At 36.3% G+C, this 22,409-nt stretch overlaps 1 protein-coding gene across 1 annotated transcript in view; it reads right to left on the minus strand.

Annotated features, from left to right (window-relative positions):
* The window catches only part of LOC140151343 (unconventional myosin-Id-like), an 80,499-nt gene extending 66,668 nt beyond the window's left edge, over positions 1-13,831 (minus strand). The window contains exon 1 of the mRNA XM_072173653.1: positions 13,694-13,831. Coding sequence (XP_072029754.1) covers positions 13,694-13,788 — 95 coding nt within the window. The 5' untranslated portion in view covers positions 13,789-13,831. The remainder of the gene's footprint in view (positions 1-13,693) is intronic.
* Positions 13,832-22,409: the final 8,578 nt, after the last annotated feature.

Raw genomic sequence — 22,409 nt, forward strand, 5'->3', positions numbered from 1 at the left:
AAATGGCCTGCCAAACAATATATTTTCCACCCTCCCATTTGCAACATTTTTTGGGAACCCAGTTTATATACATGTATATTGAAAGCGATGCAAGCAGGAAATATATATTTAAACATTCTTTAATGTTTTCCTAAAGCCCTTCAAGACAAACAATAGTACAGTATTAATAAGTAACAAAAACATGTACAAACAAGCACTCTTATTTTGTTGCCATAAACATTATCCAAAATTGAGTTTACATCAATGAAAATTTTATTCATTATTCCTTGCGATGAAAATCCATTTCATGTTTACAAAAAATGTCAATATATTTTCTCCTTTTGTAAATGCCAGCACTATTTATAGAAAAAATGCAGTCTAATTTATACAAGTAGGATGCATAGTAAACACAACAAATAATAGTAATGGTTACAATACCGCACTGAGAGACTCAATCACTCAGTCAATTTGGCGATCAAATTATGCAGCCTTAATGTAGAATGTATAACACATCTACAATAATATACAGTGTACCTAGATATACAACATCATTCATTATATTATTATACAACCCAAACTGCAATGTGTAACTTGTCATTATATTAGAAACGGCCATAGGATGTATAGAATTTGATATGGTGAATATTTTAATGTTTTGAACTATTTTCCTATGCTTTTTCAGTATGATCAGTTGGCGTAGCATCATAAGGGCATAAGGACAATCGATCACAAAATGTAGAAAATCCCATAGGAATATTGCCAACAAATGGCTTGTGCCCCAAGCATCAGACCCGTGCCCCCCATCATGTTTGGTGCCCCCAATCGGATGACCCACACTACTCCACTGAGTATGATATCATACTGGTCCCAACATGGTCTGACAAACCATATAAATCATTGTTTATCATCATATTTTGTGGTGAATTTGCACCCTGACTTTGGAGCTTTACGGGCGATAAATACTTGATATTTTTGGCCTAACCAATTCATACTGAGCACCTAAAGCAACCCCTCACCCACTGATGCACACCTCAGATTCAAAATAGTGATTTTTTTTTACAAATTATTCATTATTTTCCTTTCCAGTGTCATAAATACTAGATTTAGTAGGTTTTGATGTGATGGGCCATAATTATTATCATTGCAATGCAATACAAGAACAACCCTAACAGTGTCAATAACAACCTACACTTCAAATTACGTTTTAATATTCCATTATAAAAAAAATATGATGATATAAAACACATTGTAATGACAATTTCAATTTTGCATGGCCTTGGAGTCCAGTATGAAATGTCAAATTGGTTCACTTCACTTGTACACTTCTGCTTGGTGCCATGATGTATAATAAATACGTATTTTCAGTACACAAAGATCACACATGATTCTGTTATCAAATGTGACCAAATCTAAGACTAAATGTTGGTCAAATTTGCACTATTCAGGTTAATTTCTGGTCTTATTTGACAAGAAAATTGTGTGAGATCTTTAATGAATTTACTCCATACACAAATGCAGTGTCAACTATGTAGATATCATTGTTGGAGTATCATTTTGCATTTATATAAAACCAAAAAAGGTCACGCAAGTGACGCAAGTGACGCAACCAATATTAAATTTGGTTAAAATGAGCTCAGTGTTTTTTGCACATTTAAAATTTTGTGTATATCTTGTGAAAAAAAAGATGATAAATAAAATTACTTTATCTCTATTATCAGCAATAATTTCTGGTCTACTTACAAAAAATGGATGAGTGCAGGTTCTAACATACATGTACATACTTGATTAATTTATCTCATGTACATGAAATAAACGCAAAAATCTTGCAATGCATGTGTATGTGGGTCGCGCGATTAAAAAGGTGACAATTAAACTGGCTACTGTACTTGTACATGCTGGCAATGGCATTCAATACCAAAGGCAAATAATGTCCAAACCTTACCTGACATGACATTTTCCATTAAAGATTAAAGAAGACCTGTGACTTGTCAACAAGCCTTTGGACTGTGCAGGGAGTATAAAAACCATTTTCAAATGAGTCCCCATCCATTATCCATCCATATTTGGGTTCAGGGATGCACATTTTAAGATTTCCGCAATAAAAAAAATCAGATATGATATGATTGATTCAATGTGAAGCAACAGAAATCCTCCAATATAATTTACCACATACAGTACATATCGAGTATGAATAAATTATGTACATGTATAATAAAATATAATTAGTAGACCATGGTATATTTTTTCCTGACCAAAAATGTATCAGCGAACCCGAATCAGGCTTCAGACATTAAAGTGATCATTTTAAATTGCTTTTGTTAATGACAAAAGCTTCAACTCTCAATCAAATTTTGACATGTCCTTGAATTTGCTACAAAAAAAATTAAATTATTGAAATATCTATAAATAAAAAACAAATATAACAAAACAACAAAATTTAATTAGCTCAAACAAACTGCATTTTTGATGCACATCGCATTACATTTTAAAACTACAGATTATACAGTGAGACAGACTCAGTAATACAGCATCTAAAAATGTATAATATGTGACACAATCTGGTCCATGGGGGCCAAAGGAGGCATTTTTGAAAATTGAGTTACTGTAATTATTACATTACACATACAAAATAGGCTATCATTTACTGAAAACACCAAAGGTCTAGCATACGTTGGCTTTAAAGTTATGAAGTTTTTGATGTCTATTTCTATTTTTTCACAATTTGGGTTTGTTGCGAATTTGTGATGTTATTAATGTTTAAATTATTGTCTGATAGTTTCAAACCGGAATATAACTGGCATCTTGTATTTGTGAGACATTTTTCAAGGTAAAAACCTCAAAATTGATAACCTGCCCAAAAGTGTTTCCTTTTGACATGGCACATCACATAATATCTTACGTTTCCAGTGGCGTAGCTGCCGGGGGTTGCAGGGGGGTTGCAGGGGGTTGCAGGGGGGCAATTGCCCCCCCCCTGGCAAAATTTGCCTATTTGGGCCCCCGCCCCCTAGTGCAAGGAAAAAAGAGGAAAAAGGAGGGAGAAAGAGGAAAAAAGAGAGGAGAGAGAGGGGGAGAGAGGGAGAGAGGGGCAGAGAGATGGAGAATCCATACGATATGCAATACCATACGATTATTATCAATAAGCCTGGCAAAAATTGTCTATTTGGGCCCCCCCCCCCCCAAGTGCAGGGAACTTTGGTGGATTTGGGGATTTTGGGCCCCCGCCCCATACAGGCTTGCCCCCCTTGGAAGAAATCCCAGCTACGCCACTGTATGTTTCTGTTATAACAATCAATCAATGGCTGTATTTTTTCTCCTTTCCTTTCACAAACTCACAGTTAACATTAAATAAAAATTTATTAACACTAGAGAGTTATTAGGTCCAAATAGCAATAAAATATCAGAAATGTGCCTTTCCACTATTTCCCATAGCTATGTACATGATGTACAGTAGTATAATTATAAATATAGAGTATGTACACAACAAATTGAGGCTTTTTTTTTCTCTGCATCTAAAATTCAGGTCAGCTCATACAGAAGAATGTTAATGCTGTGATTGAATTAAAATTCAGTCTTCAATTCAATTACAGTATTTGATGTAATTGGAGCAATTTACATTTTATGAATTGAAAAACGATTTGATTTCATACCGATTTAGTAGGTGGTACTATGTTTTTTAATGATGTTCTATTTCTAAACAGGACCATCTTTATAGTAATTGCGGACAAATTATCTGTATCTGATTAGCCAGAATATCTTTGGTAGATCCTTACTTATTGGTTAAATTCGAGCGATTAATCAATCAGTCAATCAATAAATCAATCAATCAATCAATCAATAATTCAATCAACAATCAATCAATCAATAATTCAATCAATTTTGTTCCTGCTTTGCTGTTGAATTTTTAATTTGTTCCTGAAACAAGTTCTACTGTTTTACAACAAAACACTCAGTCAGAAACACTTGATACCATGATTTGATCTTGCAACATATGTTGCCATATTAACAGAATTTATACAAATGTATGTATTGAAAGTACAATTCTATGAAACAGAATTGTGACCCAAATATGAGTAACTGAGCAGCTGACAGAAATGATAAAATTGAGATTTTAGTCACAGCATGCAAAATATGATATCTGTATCTTATCATTCTTTTACTGTTTTGACTCATTAGGAATTCAACCATGTTACACACACATAAAGATGTGTGGTTTACTTTGCTTCTAACATTACAAATGTTACTTTTTCAGATAAAACACACTACATTGTGTAAAATTGGTGCAGCAAAATATGGCTTTTAAAACTTGGGGCTTTGGGTGAAAAACTTCAATTTCTGAGGAAGTGCACAACCGAACCCTTTCAAGACACCCCTCCCCCTGCATTGTGAAAGCATGAATGATGTGAGGTGCTGATGGGCCAAACCTGCCAAAGTGCACTTCTCATTTCTTGGCAAAAGAGAAATTAATTTTAGCATCCTTCACACCAACCATGTACATTTGGGTGCCTACCACTAATTTGCATATCCAACATCCATCTCCCATCTCATTCACTGGCTTGGTATGATAATTGGTAGCATCTGGTACTTTAGAATGTCATCATAGATCTATTCATAAAATCTGTTCTCTAAAGTAATTTGTCCCTCAAAGATATACAACATGTACAGGTTAAACATGACATTTAGCAATCAACTTGGCTTTTCACATTTAAAACTGTGATATGTATCTAGACCTTTTAACACTGAATTGGATACAAGGAAAGGTAGTGAATCTCTTTAAACAAATGTCAAAGATATTCATTCAGTACAACAGATATAGTTCATAACTAGAGTCAACAGACGCTGATACAAGCCGCAATTTGACCCCTATAACTTGACCCCTGGGTTACGGATGGGGTCAACTGCTCTTGCATTGTGCTTAGGAGGTCATAAGAAATATTCCTGGTGAATTTCAGCTTAATCGGAACTTATACATGGATTTTGATTTTTGAAAATTTTGATTGACATTTTGACCCCTTAATGACCTTTGACCTCAATGAAAAAAAACCTTGTATACACCGACAAAATGCATTGTTCCAATTTTAATTAAAACATTCTAACATGTTTATTTCTTGAGATAAAAATTCTTGAAGTTATTCAGCTAAAAACAGGAAGTGACCCCTTACTGACCTTTGACCCCCAAAATAAAAATACCATGCATACATCAGGGAACACTTATTCATGTATGTTGGTTATATTATTCTGGTCTGTTTACATTTTGAGATAAAAATGTTTTAAACATTTTTGATAATTTTCGTTTTTGACCGGAAGTAACCCCTTAATGACCTTTGAGCCCAAAACTGTAGGCATCCTAAAGACCCTGGCTAGTAGCAATGCATGTGTGCTAATGGCGACTCTCTGCTATATAATTTGTAAAGACAGTGATTTTTTGAATATTTTTACAAATTTTTCAGACTTTCACCGGAAATGACCCCTGAATGGCCTTTGACCTCTTTCTTTTTTAGGAAGTTTTGAGGACGGCCACATGTTGATTCATATGCATGAGTCACATGATCATTGCATGTAATTTGTGGAAGGAGTAGCATTTTTTTTGAAATCACATTTTTGACCATTATAGCTAGGTCAAAGGTCACAGCGAGGTCAAAGTCAAATGGAAGGTTTGGCCTAGCCCAATGGTCATTTGGGTCAACTTTGGTTGAAATCTGTCAATCCCTTGCGGAGCTACATGCAGTTGATTGCGGTTGCCAGAAGAAAGAAAGAAAGAAGAAAGAACTAGAGCTAATTGCGCATACACATATACGCGACCTTAGCAATAGCTAATTAACTAGGCCTATAGCTAATTAGCCCAACTATATAGCATGGATACATGTAAGCAGTAGTATATTGCTGATTTTACTGAGAGAGGTCTTTTTTTTAAATGCACTATAACTTTGGAATTTGGCTAGAGACCAAGGTTAATTTGTTAGCTCACCTATAGCATATGCAAGTTCAAAAGGTCCAGCATATGTATAATTCATTGGAATATACATGTATGAACAGATGTTTGTAGTATTATATTATAATCATAAATTATATTACATAATTATTTTCCATACTATTACAGTATGTAAAATCATTTTGATAAGGCCAAGTAAAAAAAAAATAAAAAACATGTTTCAAAAAGGAGGAAGAGGGGGATTTTTAATTTTTATCGTAAAATTGGTGCAAATACCCATAATTAGAACTGAACTGTTTTAGCGCACACAATAATGCCCGGAAAAAGGAGGAGGCCTCTATTTATATCTTGTTCAACGAGATAGGCCTCCTCTAATTATCACAAAACCTTCCAAAAGTGTTTCTTGTATATTAGCAAGGCTATAGAAAGAATCTTTACTCCCTAGACATATTTTTTTTAAAGTTATAACTGAATAAAAAAAAAAAAAATATAAATTGAAGAAACCTCAAAAAGGAAGCGGGAGAAGACGCGAAACATGATTATTTTTTATTCGGCCTAACCAAAAATTATTCAATATTCATGTAAATATTTCTGTGCAACTTTGGTCATGCGCTATTATAGTGCGACTTCCTAAGGTATTTTGCTACATACTGGAAGTAATACCTACATGACCTTTGACCCCAATGACCTTTGACCCAATGACCTTTGACCCCAATGGATGTATGCAAGTAATGTCATGCTATATTATAATTTGTGGAATGACTTAGAATTTTTAGTAACAGAACAGAAAATCACATCAGCCATAATGACCTTCGTATGACCTTTGACCTCAAGGCTAATGCATGTGTCAAGTGACGTCATCTTGCTGTGTAATTCGTGTAAGGAGTAGCAGTTTTAGTAAAAATAATAGGAAATAACATTTTCGGCCATAATGACCTTTTCATGACCTTTGACCTTGAGTTGGTCATGTGACATTTGTGCCACCAGCTATTGGTCCTGATGACCAAGTAACATTGTTGTACTATATATATTTGCGACAGCATCAGCATTTTAGGGTATTTGGTCATATACCGGAAGTATCCCTTAATGACCTTTGACCTCGATTCTGGACATTAACTTTTAGACACTGGGTATAGCTGATGCATGTACCAAAGTGCCATCATCGTGCTGTGTAATTTGTGGAAGGAGTAGCATTTTTAGTGAAATCACGCTTTTGGCCATTGACCGGAAGTGGATGACCTTTGACCTGAAGTTGATCATGTTTCATTTGTCCCCCACCCAATGGTCCTAATGACCAACTTTGGTCAACATGGCTCAAAGCATATGGCTACGGTGGCTCATTATAAGATCGACCGCAACAAATAAAGAAAGAAAGAAAGAAAGAAACAAAGAACTTGACAGAAACAGACCTTAGCAATTTTGCAAATTGCTAAGGAACAATTTTGCAAATTGCTAAGGAACAATTTTGCAAATTGCTAAGGAAAGAAGAATTGAGAAGAGACAGAACAAGCCGACATTCGTCGTCGGCTTGTAATCACAAGTTGCTGGGCCTGGATGATGGATCTCAATGATAGAGAATCAAACTATCAAAGTTAAATGTATTGCTCTTTCCTATTCCCTCAGTGCTCACCATGAAGCACCTTTGTCATGGAAAACACTGTTATGCTCCCCTCATGACAGAACCTTGACTGAGTTGCTACAATGTTCAGAAAATGGGAGAATTTACATTCACAATCAAGTTCTACCCAACTAGACCAACATTTGCCGTATTTGAATTCCTATAACATAATGAAATCCCTGCCATACTCTTTTTTTTTCATCTACATTTCCCCAACATTATCTAGCATACATCATCATTATTTGTCAATATCTGAATCTGCATTTGAATTATTTCAAGAATAAAATTTACCAGATTACAAAGTTAGACAAGCAGCCTTTGTGGTGAATATTTTAAACATTCAATTTGAACAAAACGTATATGAATAGTTCAGATGTAAAACCGATATAATTTTTTTCTCAATTTGAGAGAGAGGCAAATAATTGGTAAAACATGATGAAAGCAATAAATAAAATAATATGAAATTATTGTGCTATTTTCGATCATATGTGTAGATTCAAACAAACACCTTGAAATTTGTTAAAGTAGGTTGTCAATTTAAAGCTAGGAATGAAATGTTATTTTGAAAATGATGTTTATCGACTTAAATTGCATCTAGATCAAATCTCCATTCAACAATATACATGTAGTATTTTTAGTAATAGTGCCATGCAGGGGGACATGGGGTGAATTTTCCCAAATTTTTGGGTTCTGTGCTCTTCCCCCAGTCAAAATAAGAAATTGGACAAATGTTTGGATTTTTTTGAGTAAAAAAATCTTGCCACTCCCAGAAATAAATTGCTTAAGTTGTCCTTAAGATGTATGATGTATGAGGTATGATGTTGTTAAATATCAAATACATTCAAAGGTCATTTTATGAATGTACAAGCAAATTGGGGTTAAAGACCTGTGTAGTGGAGGTTTGTGTTGTTGTCATTTGTTATTATCTGATTTCTGAAACAGTACTTCCTCATTCTATAGACTTTGTATCTTGAAGGTTGAAGGAAGACAAATACTCACAAAATTTGAATAGTATAATGAGAATAATAAAGAAGAGTGTAAATTTATTGATGTGCATTGCCTATCAATAACACGTACAGAATAAGGAAGTTTCAGAAATCAGAACTTTAGTTCTACCAAAATCTGTGATTATCTACATGATGTATACTACCAATTATATAGCTTTATACTGAAGAAAAGATTGAAATGAAGGACAGATCTTCAGTGACAGCACCACCTTTATGGTGGAATCCAATTCATGAATGAATATGTTCCTGGTTGCTGGTTTTTTATAGTGCTCACTTATTATGCATTTGATGTGCAATGCCCATACCAAAAATTTACTTGGTGTTTTGAATTCTTGCTGTGAAAAATATAATTATTTATTTAATTGTTTGTGTATCTATAGGTTTTATCATTGTATCTGCTATAATTGAACTTTAATAATGTTTCTTTTTGTGTAAATTGTATTATGCTTTGAAAACATCTTGTTTTGATGGTATGTGCATTGTGCACACAATATTTTAATCCCTTATTATTATTATTATTAACTCTCTCTGTGTGGGTGTCGACTGCAGATGACATTACGACAAGTTTTCAATTTTGTTTTAAAATTCAAAAAATGTCAGAAATTTAAATTTTCAAGACCATATTTGGAATCAGCATGAAAAATGGTTATTGTATTAAAATTAGTACAAATAAGTCTCATAACTTAAGATAGCTCTTGATATTTTGGGAAAGTATCTCAAAACATGGACTTTTTGTCTTGAAAAGTTGTGAGTAATATATGAAGAGTCAATTTTTATCCAACCATAGACTGTGATCCCATTTCAGACTCATATGTCATAATTTATATTCTTTGTATCTACTTGTTTGAATGTTTCTTGCATAAAAAAAACATAAAAGACTCTATTTTTAAATCGGTTATAGGTTTCAAATAACTTTAAATCTAATAAACATGATAAAAGTCTAACCACATTACCGTAATATGGGCTGGCAAAGTGACTCATACACAGAGCATGTATTCTACCACACACATGGTATTTGTTGACAATGTTCCACCTAACCGCCCTTTAACATGAACTTGAATGTTCTCCTTTCTTTCATGTTATGACAAATAGCATTCCTGTCTTTTCAAGCTGACATTAAAAAACCTTTTCACCCATAAAGCCTCTTTATACAGCTTAGTATTGTCACAGTACCCAACACATTGTACAAGGTCGGTACCAACAATACTTCAAGATATTTATCAGGTACCAGAGTTTTAGCGAGTTTTTTCCCCTTTTTAAAACTTCAGCCTTTATCCCCCGCCCCAGATTTTCTGAAAATCAGCGTATATGGCGGGCTCATTTCAACCAATCATATTTTGACGTAAAAAATGATCCAGGCTGATAACATAAAAAGTTTTCCCTGTCCATTGTCACCTTAAAGAAATCTCACTTTTCAAGAGTCGAACTGACTAGAGAGTAGAAACCATCTAATATTTTATTTTTTTCACTATTTTGTCAATTTATCCTGTGAAAAAGTATTTCCTTTATACATTACAAGCTATACACTATCAATTTCCCAATTTTTTTGTGTGCTCACAGAATCACAAAATCCCTTTTTAGTTAAAAAAACACAATTTGAGCAACACAATTTGAGCAATAGTTTACTTTTTTGCTATTAACTACTCTCTTCACAAATCAGAATAGCTGGGCCAAGCAACTGCCAGGCTATATAATAATGCATGTATTATTTTCTACTAATATTAAATTAATTGATTTAAAAAGTGCAAGTAGCTTGATACCAAAAACTGCTTGATGACACCTTAATTAACAATTGATGAAACCCCTGGAGACATAGATATCAAATTTGTCCTGGAACAAACAACAACAAGCATCCCAAACAATTAATTTTTAATACATCAATTATGGTGACATTGACATTTACTGGCAGAGGCCATAATTCAATGGTCAAGTTCAAACCAATTTATGAATTCCATAATTGACATTTTGAGTTTATGAATTATGATGGGACTTGGAATCTTCTGAGGCAGCTAAGGATTTCACTTTTTTTGAAATTTGCTCCTTTTAAAATCTGTTTGAATGTTGTTGTTGTTGTTTTTGTTTGTTTTGTTTTTTGTTTCGTTTTGTTCAATTCAACATGGTTTGGTTTCAATTTGTTTGCATTTTTTCTTTAAAATTTCTGTCCAGAGATACAATCAAGAAAAAAATAGTACCTGTAGGGGTTTTACCAAAACTTCGCCCTGACGAACGAACTCTTGGCCTATTTGAGACAGATCTTTCCCTTGCAGAATGTACCTGGGATTCATAGAACATATGCACCAAACACGCTATTGACTTAACAAATACTTCTTTATTACTCGTTGATTATTCACAATGCTGTAAAATACTAACTTAGCCTGTTTTTAGTCATTTTAGTGTGCTCAGTGGTAGAACAAATTGTAATTACCACGGGTAACTTTCCGCCATTTTGTCTGTCTGATTTGTTTACACGACTTCTGCGCAAGTCCAGAGATGGGCTAAATTTAGATCGCTTAAGGGCGCACCACACTCAAAAATGCTTAAAAGCCTAAATTGGCACCAACAGTACCCACACTTTGACAGTTATGTTAGTTCAGTGAAATTAGTAAAGCTGTTTGATGAGAAGTACAAACCTTTCCTGTTACCTCCCCCTTTGCCCTTCAATCAATGTTGGGGAGACTGGAGAAATGTCAAAGTTCTGTTCATCAACATTTAATTGGGGGAGAGGTGCAGCGATTTACAGTTAGTGTAATGTGCCAATATCATTTTGTAGGTGTTCATTTCAATCCTTTTCAATTCATCCCGGGGTACTCAGTACAAATGACCATACGCTGGATGTGCCGCAAACATGGGTAGCATTTTCAGCCTTCTGGTATATCAATGACCCCTTTTTCAAAGCCTATTTTGGTATATGAATGGGTCCTTTTTTCAAAATTTTCTCAATTTTTTCGGAAAACACCCCAATTTTTCCTTAATCTAGCCAAAATTTTCAAAATTTTCCCAAAATTTTTGGAAACTTTGTATTATCTTAGACAATTTTGGGTAAATTCGCCAAAAATTTTGACTTTTGGTATATCAATGGGTCCAAATTTCTTGAAAAATTGGTATATTTATGGGTCTACTTCCAAAATCTCAGCGGCACGTCCCTACTAGTGATGTGGTCGACATGCCTTATGTCGACATAATGTCGACGTCGGCACGTATGCCGACATGTCGACATCAAAAAATCATGTCGACAAAAATTTTTTTTTTTTTTTTTTTTTTTTTTTTAGTTTTCAAAAATATTTTTGGCCAGAAAAAGCAAGTTATAGGCCCAAACTGACTTGTTATTCAAGGTTGAAACCAGAGAAATACTGCTACTAACAAAGTTGGATGAACTTGTACATTTTGATTACCTTTGCTTCTATTGAACAGTCAGGGACACATTGAATTAGTATGCATTGCTAGCTGTTCAATAGAAACAAAAGTAATTCAAATGTACAACTTTTTCCAACTTTGTAAAAAAAAAATGGGCTTTTTTTTTTTGAGTAGCAGTATTTCTCTGGTTTCAACCTTGAATAACAAGTCAGTTTGGGCCTATAACTTGATTTTCTGGCCAAATATATTTTTTGAAAATTAAAAAAAAAAAAAATTTATTTTTTTTTTAGAATTTTTTTTATGTCGACACACTGTCGACGTCGGTATACGAATTATCCCCCCCCCCGGGAATTCATCATTCAATCATGTTCCTCATCCTTCTTCAATTTCACATTTCTTTTTAATTTCTGGGCAGTGTCGGCACCAGGAATTTTTGGGGGCACTGAGGGGCAAAGGGGGGAAAAATCAACAAAATCAATTTTGTGCACAATTGTCTCAAGAAGTGGTAATGATCAATGAGTATCTTTGGATAAATGAACCATTTAAAATCTACCACATTTGTCACTGTTGATATCAATATCTGAGCCACTATCTCATGTGTTAATGCTGGTGATACATACATAGCTCCAACATTATTGCAAGCTTCACTGGCTATTTGAGAAAAGGTTGGATTTTTATATAATGATGTGCTAGGGTGACCTACATTGTGCATCAAACCACTTCCTCCTTGTGCAATTGTGAATAGCCACAGGAAAAGATGATAGGAATTATTTGAATCATTATTAATATTGATTATATACAACAACAAAAAAACATGTTTACATGTTTTTTTACAAGTACACAATGTTGTTTTTAAACCTATAATTGTGTATGGTCTATGACATGACATCATTGTGAAGATATTCCAATAATTATTAATAAGGTTACCAGGGTTACCTCCAACCATGCCCATCCCACAAAAACATCAACTGATTGCCAGCTATAGAACAAAAAAAGATTATCAAATTTAAATCCCAGGAAGTTGTTTTCTATACTGCTATAATAAATTTCGGCTGGCCAAAATTTCTTGCCCCCCCCCCCAATTTTACCCTCCCCCAGGGCTCATAATAATTGCACAGTCCCCTTACATTTAGGGAGGCTATGTCCCAATTTCCTCCAAAAATCTGAAAATAGTGCAGATTTTCCCTTGGGGCTAAAATTTCCGTCGAAAGGTGGGGGGTCCCAAATATACAGGGGGGTAATAATTTTTGGAACAGCTGACCACAGATAGTGTTTATTTTATTCAAAAAGACTTGATTTCAATACAATTTTAGCCTGTTTTAGGGGTAAGGTGTAGGGGGTCATAAAATTTTTGTTGCCAAAATACATGTGGGGGGGGGGGACTTTTGCCAAATATTTTTGCCCCTGCATTGGCAAAGGGGCAAAAATATTTGGCAAAAGTCCCCTTTGCGTGTAGTTGTAGGTTTTAGGGTTTTCCCCGGGGTCTAGATCTATTCGATATATCCACCATACAAAATTAGCACAAAATTATATTTATGCCTAGCCTTGCCTTGGTCATATAATTTCACTTTCAATCAAGTTTGGCCGGATACGAAACTAGCAGTAGTGTGATTGTATTTAGCGTCACGCTGTCATTTCAACCACCGGTTACTCTCCGCCCACATCTCATACAGCGACCCGTATCATCAGTGTGAAACACTGTGTACTCAATGTAAATAAACCAGAATACAGATGGAAATTACACCTGAATTCCATTACGGGTAAGGAATCGAATTTCGAGAATCAAATAAAAATATGATTTCTTACCTTAGCTTTAAATTTGCCATAAAATCATCTTCTGTTATATTATCTAAAAGGACGAAATCGCCCTTTCCAAATTCTGGTCCTTCGTGCTCGGCCATGATGATGCCTACAGTGCACTGAGTACACAATCACGGCCGCTATGCAGCATGTGTGACCGCAACTGGATCATCTTCTAGTAAAGCAGAAAACGACAAGATTTGTCAGAATCGGGCATTTCCTGAAAAAAGTGTTAAAATCAGCGCGAAGGTAAATCGGGAGGTAAATGAGTAAATGTGTAGGATGGCATAGGCCTACAGCCCTACACAGGGACGTCGCCAGGTTGTGGGGGGGTAGGGTGACACTGTCACCAACCCCATCCCCAATGTTAAGAAGAAATCTACGCCACTGGTCATATAGGGCATGGTGGCAAGTCAGTCCCATCTCCTGATTATTCGGCAGAAAGGTTATGACAAAATTTACGATTTGCATCTCCTTTTACTCTATTTTAGACCCAAAATTAATCTATTTTGGGAGATGTCGCATTAATATGTCAAATTGCCGCGCGCTTCGCGCGTTTGTCTCAGGAAACCCATTCTGTGAGTAGATCTGCAAATTGGAAATTTCTCTTTTTTTCATCTCAAACTTGAACACGATCACGAAACTCAAAAATGAGAGTTATAATTCCATCCTTTCTGTTATGTAAATTATTAATATGCGTGCTTGGGCAACTCCTCTGATGCCATAATAAGCATATAAAACTCATGAGCTGGATCAAAATACCGGGACTAAATTAACCAAAAGTTGTAAAAGGCCTATATGCATCTTCCTTTGGCACGATTTATTGTCCTCAATTGTATTCATTTTAGCATGTTTAGCATTGAAATTGCAATTTTTTTCGCGCGCTTCTCGCGCATTTGTCCAGGTAATGTTGTTTTAGTAGCAGATCAGTGGGACGATAAGGAAATTTTGCCCCTGGTTCGGTAACTCCGGTACGTCCCCCTTTGAATTTTGGTATTGAAATACCAAATTTTCGCGCGCTACGCGCGCACTTTTATCATAAGCCTTCGTGCACTTTTCCCCGGTAAAGGAATTCTGGGGACCTTGGATAAACTTGAGTTACAGTGTGGGGGAGGGGTGTCTTCTATCCGAAGAGCCAGGGGTGGCAATCATGTTGCGCAGGGGTCAGCAAAAGGTAAATCCGGCCATCAGCAAAATTTATTTCTCGACACCCGCCCCCCTGAGGAAATGGTCTAGCGACGGCCCTGGGCCTACATTTAACATTTTGTTCCCAAAGCCAAATGTGGACCTCAACTAGGGTGGGGTGGGGGGGGGGTCAACTACTGCAATCAGAGAGAGGTAAGTGGCAGACTGACAACACCCGGGGGAGGGGCTTTTCAATCAGCGCCCCCGCTGGCGGCACTATAATTTTCTTTCCCCCTTGCCTTGACAGCCTTAAAAAAAAAACCGAAATTTTTTGGCGTCAATTTTACACAAATCCCCCCTTGAAATTCCCCCAATGCCGCCCCCCCAAATAAAAAAATTAATATTCCTTCACTACGTGGATTCCTTAGTCGTTAATTTTAGGCATTTCTACCCCGACCCACCCGCCAGATTTCACCCCCCCCATGAAAAACAAAACAAAAATGCTGCAGGTGTCACCATTATTATGATCTGAATGACAATTTGAGCAACCGTAGGCCTAAATATTTGTGTGTTGTGTTGGCTGCATTTCTCTTCCAGAACATTCAAACACGTTACTTTCCTTAGCTACACAATGCCCATTTAAGAACAGCTTGTTGTTTAATTTGAAAAGTGCAAGGCGTGTTTGTTCTGTTTTGTCCTTTTTGGTGTTAAAAAATTTATATCATAAAATCAGCCATCTTTTATATTGTAGGCCTACTATTTGTTAATAAATCAGTAGACAGTAACACTATATGGCTGTCGAAAGATTAAAAAAACTTACCTTTTAACACAACTTGCCCCATCCTCCCAACCTCTCCTCAACCCATTTTTAGGATAAAGGGATGGTAACCCAGTTGCTAAGGTGCTGCTGCTGCTGGTCAGTCAGTCGGTGTTGTCAACGGCGCGCGTTTCTTGCTAGGAGCGGCATCTTCAAACACGAGTCGCGTGATCCTGTCTGAGATCGCGGAGACTTGAGGCAAACTCCACACCTAAAGTTTGCCCCCAATTTCCAAATACAAAATTTAGCATGTTTAGCTACAAAATTCAAAATTTTGGCTCTCATTCGCAAATGTTGGCCAAGACAGTTATTTTTCACCCAAATGACACCAAATTTTTAGCCATTGTCACACGCTAAATGTTTTCTTGAGGACATGACCCTCTTTTTATATTTGAAGAAATCCTATACACCGACAGGTCCATGGATGTCATACTGCGGTAGCTCTTTCAATTCCAAAGATTGAAATTTCTCAATATATTTCCCATTGTTTCGGCGAATGAAAATTACATCACTCCATTCTAAGATTGGAAATGTCAATCTTCGGAATTAAGAGGCCAATATTAGGCCAAGTAAAATAAAGAACATGTTTCACGTCCGGGTTTTTGAAAAAAAGGAAGAAGAGGGGGCTTTTTATTTTTTATTTTTATCGCAAAATTGGTGTAAATAGCCATAATTAGAGCTATTTTAGCGTATACAATAATGCCTGGAAAAAGGAGGAGGCCTCTTTTTATTTGTTGTTCTGAGAGATAGGCCCCCTCTAACTATCACAAAGCCTTATAAAAGTGTTTCTGTAGCAAGGCTATAGAAAGCATCTCTACTTCCTAGACATATTTTTTGAAAAGTTATAACTGAATTTCAAAAAATAAAAATAAAATTGAAGAAACCTCAAAAAAGGAAGCGGGAGGGGACGTGAAACATGTTTTATTTTTTATTTGGCCTTATTATTCGAATAATTATAATAAGTATAAGAAACTTTCATAATACTCAAAAAAGATTATTTTCCAGAAATACTTCATTGCTGCACCTCTGCTAAGATTTTTATGCCAGGATGTGTTTTAGCAAATAAGCCTATATTTTATGGCGTATTATACTGTTGTAATTTGTAAATATTTTGTACTTTGATTCCCACTTGCCTGGAGTCGGAAAATTATTAAGGACACCATGCTGAGTTGGGGTTTTCTGTGTGCTTCTTTTATAAAACAAAAATATGGAAATATAGGTCAAAGGTTATATACTATACGGAGCAGTATTTTGATATAAAATTGGATTGATTGAGCCATATTCGGGGCCATATTTATCGGTTATTTGAGTTTTAAAATATTGGACGAGCGTAGGACGAGACGTAGTCGAGTCCAATATTTTAAAACCCATAGCTAGACCAATAAATATTGGGCGTAAAACATCCAATTTTATCATTTATTATGTGTTGGATCCAATATTTTCACACACTTGCATCAAAACATAATAAAGGCAGGCCCGTAACTTTTGGGGGGGGGCGTGGTGTGGTGGTCTGGTGGAGCATGCGGGTGCCACCACTCAACCCCCAGGTGGGGGTCAAAGGTTATATTGTCACATATAAAGGCCATCTTTATACATTTACCATTCTTCAATAATTGTTCGTGACCACAGAGTCACAGGGGTGATGGCATTTGCATTAGAATTTTGGGCCTGCAGCCTGAAGATGGTCTTCAGTCAAGTATTATATCGAAGTCATAAAAGTGAACTTAATCATGTTAATACTAAAGGTGTGTCCGATACACGATGTTTTCTAGGAGAATACATAATAAATATGCAATTCACTGTCTTAATTTGCTATCACAATAAATTGTTCATACCATTAAATACGAAACGAAAAACGTATCAATGTATCATGCGCCAAAATTGTACTTATGGGTCATAATTAATTAGTTTCCATTTTTTGTTGGGATAAAGTCTGGGATTCAGGTTCATATGGGTCACACACGTAGGCCTATGTAGTGCCCAGCACTATGTTGAACAAAGGAGAAGTCGTGCGCTTTCTTTGTTAAAAGCAATTTCTCAATTGATTTCATTGCATTGGAAGGCAAAGATTGAAATAAAACATGTTTCCATTTTTTTAAAGACCGTTTAGTCCCTAAAATCCAAGATGGCCGCCGTGATTGAAAATTTGCCATATTTTACTCATAAGTAAAGTACAGAATGGAAGTCCCCTTCTCGGGTTGAGTACAAGAAGTTTTGAAGGTGTTTCTTTATAGATTTGAGGACGCTGAATAAAATGTGAGAAGTCTGCACCATCGAAAGGTGTGGGAATTCTTGGTAGAGGGCGTTTTTCAAGATAGCCGCCAAAATCCCTTAAAATCACCATAACTTGGTCAGAGAAGCACCCAGCAGCACGATTCTGATGTCTATACCCATGTTTTCAGGGTCAAGGAATCCAATAGAGTAATTTACAACTGCCTAGAGCCTATCATTCCAAGATGGCTGCCAAAATTTCAAAATGGCCGCCAGTGAAAATTAATTTGGCTATATCTCGGGTGCAAAAAGTCCTAGAAGTATGATGCTGGTGTCTATACCCATGTTTACAGGGTCTAGAAATCCATTGGAATAATCTAAAACAGCACAGGACCTTAAATCCCAAGATGGCTGCCAAAATTTAAAAATAACCACCACTAAAATGCAGAATTTTGCTTATATTATTATCTTATCGGTGGTTTATACGGTTTTATACGGGTTTACGATCTTACCTGGGGCTAAGATACCTTAACCTTAGCATAACGCAGTCTAAACCCCAGGTAAGGTATCTAAACCCCAGATAAGGCGCCGTAACCCCAGATTAAGGGACGTAGACTCCAGATAAAGCAGTCCAAACCCCAAATAAGGTGCCTTAACCCTAAATAAGGAACATAAACCACAGATAAGGCATCTAAACCCCACGGAAGGTGCCTTAACTCTAGATAAGGATCGTTAACCCCAGATAAGGGTCGTAAACCCTAGATAAGGCATCTAAACCCCAGATAGGGCACCTTAACCCCAGATAAGAGACATAAACCCCAGATAAGGCAGTTTAAACCCCAGATAAGGCGCCTTAACACCAGATAAGGAACGTAAACAACAGATAAGGCATCTTAATCCCAGATAAGGCGCCTTAACTTCAGATAAGGATCGTTAACCCCAGATAAGGGTCGTAAACCTCAGATAAGGCATCTAAACCCCAGATAGGGCGCCTTAACCCCAGATAAGAGACATAAACCCCCGATAAGGCAGTTTAAAAACCCCACTAAGGCACCTTAAACCCTAGATAAGGAACACAAACCCTATATATAGGGTGATTCGGACAAGTATGGACTAGGCAGATGATCAGTTATGCTGCCCTCAGGTAGTTATCGTTAGCACTAAACATCTGAGTGTCAATGAATTTTTAAGACAACATTATCAGCCTCCATTTAGAAACTTTCTCCATGAAATTGGGGCAATATTTTTTCATTTTCAGACCATTTTATGTAGGGTGAACAAATAACTTCTGGTTGCATCTTTGATTTAAAGGCAAAATAGTCATATATTTCCCTCATACTGGGACGAGATTTTTGGCCAAGAAACAGCCCTGATCTCAATCCAGTTGAAAATGTGTGGTCTATAATGGAAGAGAAAGTCTACTCTCCCCCATTTGCCACAAACAAGAACATGCTGGTCAAAATAATCAAGGATGCATGGGATTATGTGAAATTGGGAGGCCATACGATTCATAGGGCCTGCACTTTGGCTCGACATTTGAAAGGGGCGTGAATTCATTTTTGGATACGCCCCTATTATAATTAGGTAATACTCGACTCACACACATTCCCTATATGTATATACATGTAGTAAATCTGCCTGCTTTATCTGTATTGTGCCGTTCTTAAGCAAATACGGTAGTTAAACACGATTTCATCAAACATTATAACAATAGCTCTTTTACAGTGTGCAATCATCCCGGGAAATAATTGGGCAATAATAGAGGATGTGCGTGAAATTATTGATTGGCTCCATACAAAGGAATTGAACCGGTGTCCTTCACCGTAATCATGGCGCAATGCAGTGCATTCAATCAAACGTTGACGTCAACCTATTTGATCGTATAGTGCATTTGTTATGTGTGTGAAGCTGTGTTCACACATGCACTTATTACCGGTAATATTTTATCCAGGCTTATGTCCGATCGAATTAAATATTTCCGCTAATCCCTTAGTGCGTCCACATTTGTCGGCAATTCAGTATCGAAGTTACGTAATGTTACTATGTCAACGGGATCACGCGCTAGAGTAATGAACCACGATCGAAATGATCACCACATAAAGTATATGGCACTCGAAGGCATACCAAAGTAGCGTGATCCGGTAACCAAGAGAATTACGTAACCACTTCGATGCTGAATAGCGCTATACGCTGGCGAAGTTACGTAATAATCGGATTAACTACCATAGCAATAGGTGAATCATGCTGATTAGTTGCACCTGTAAGATTAGTATCTTTGAAAAGACCGGTATTGTATTCAATCTTGCAGACATACAGGTGATGAGTGCAACCTGCTTGTAGTACAGCGCGAAATGTTCAAAATTGTTTTCACCTATTGCTATGGTAATTAATCCGATAAATGACGTAACTTCGCCAGCGTATGCCCGACGTGTTATGTCCGTTAAAGCCTATTACCGGTCATAAATCTCTTCTTTCTACATGAGCATCATCAGAAAATTTAACCCGATTTTAAATGTTTTCACTGAAAATTCACTTTCAATAAACGCCCTCTTTAGAACAAATTACAGACAATGCGGTAGGTATGTCATGTAAGAAAAATGCAAATTCAAAAGTTCCAAAATTAAGACCAATTTTGTATTTATGTAGGTTCTATTATTATTATTATTATTATTATTATTATTATTATTATTATTATTATCATTATTATTATTATTATTATTATTATTATTATATTATTATTATTATTATTATTATTATTATATTATTATTATTATTATTATTATTATTATTATTATTATTATTATTATTATTATTATTATTATTATTATTGTTATTATTATTATTATTTTAGTTTGACAAATTAGTCCCATTTTACAGTAGACTTAGCTCTATATCGCATTTTATACATGTAGGCCCTACTATGGTGGACATCTTTGAAAAAATGACAAAAAAAAAAAAAATTACACTGACTCCCATCATCATGCTATTTTTTTCTTGGTGGGGGGTCCCAAATTTACAAAAAGTCGGCTTCAATAAAATTGCGACCTCCCCATATTTCGGCAGCAAATATTTTATGACCCCCCCACCGTTTACACCCCCCCAAAAAAAACAGGCATCAGTCAAAAAAACACACTATCTGTAGTCATGCTGTGTTGTGACTCCCTACATTTTGCTCATCAAAAATATTTTATGACTCCCCCTATTTTTCTTTCCGTATATATTTGGGACCCCCCTAATCATCTTATAAAATGCAATTGCATGCCTTTCTGTTATCATGCTTATGGCTTAATAAATTTCATCTCCATCTACATCCAGGGCCATACTGCCCCCCCCACTGAACCCTCTGGGGTTAACATTTGCTACCCCCCCCGAAACTCGTGTAGGTTATCCCAATAAGGATGGTCAATTGCTCCTGCGCTTGAATTTTTCACCCGATCCTGGAGGGTGCGATGGAGAGTTTTCAGTGCCTTTATCACTACAGGTATCTGCTCCCCCGACCGTATCGGGACCCCCCCCCCCCCCTTGTCATGTAATAGCGTGGCTATCTCCTCCCAAAGCTTTTTTATCCCAGAAATACTTTCCGTGTCTCTCCAAATTTTGAGTATAGCCAATGTTTCCTTGTCATTCCAATTGACCCCTCTATGGAAACGGGAAATCACAAGCAGCAAATAAAAAAAGAAGCTAAAAGGAAATGTAAGAAAGAACAGATTTTAATGTTCATTTTCAATGATTCTACCTGTTCAGTAATAATTCTTCCTGTTATAGTGAACGCTCCCATTTACTCATCTAACGGTGATGTCCGAAAAAAATACTCGCATCCCCAGGCCTTGCCGTTTGAGGCGAGCGATCGCTCTCGCTCGCCGCCGCTCGCCCAAACTCGATTTTTAGTGAGCGATTTTCCACTCGCCATAGACACTAAATATCACTCGCTGCGAATCTCCCAAAATCAGCCACTGAATCAGCCATTTCAGTATTTAATCGATGCTGTACTCCCTCCAAGCGTAGAAAGTGAAAAATGTTAGCGCGCTTCGCGCGCATTTCAACATAAATGTACATAAATACCGTGTCTAGACAGAAACTCTACTTGATTATTTCCTAAATAAGTGATATTTGTGAAAATTCGACCACTCGCCTACAATCATGCTAGCGAGTGATTAACCACTCGCCTTTAAAATCTAAACGGCAAGGCCTGCATCCCGCTAGTTTATATTAATATTTGCAGCTGCAGCCATAAATTACTCTGCTTAAAATTTTCCGCGAGTGATATAGGCCTACTCACAATTATATCCGACAGCCCAATAGTGCTGCGTGTCCACACGTAATTACTATTACCGGACGTAACGTTTCGATCGGTCTTAACAGCTCTTAACTCTGGTCATCTTCAGCCTTAAATTGTCGGATTTAAAGCACATTACGTCGGATATAGTAATTTTTTTATATCCGACGCTCATTCACACTGCCACTTATATCCGATACTATTACCGACGTAATTTAAGTCCGGTAATAGTCCGACTGTGTGAACACGACGAGTCGGCAATAGCTCTATATCCGACGTGTTTATATCCGAGC

The sequence above is a fragment of the Amphiura filiformis genome, chromosome 4 (assembly GCF_039555335.1).
Source record: "Amphiura filiformis chromosome 4, Afil_fr2py, whole genome shotgun sequence".
Lineage (NCBI taxonomy): Eukaryota > Metazoa > Echinodermata > Ophiuroidea > Amphilepidida > Amphiuridae > Amphiura > Amphiura filiformis.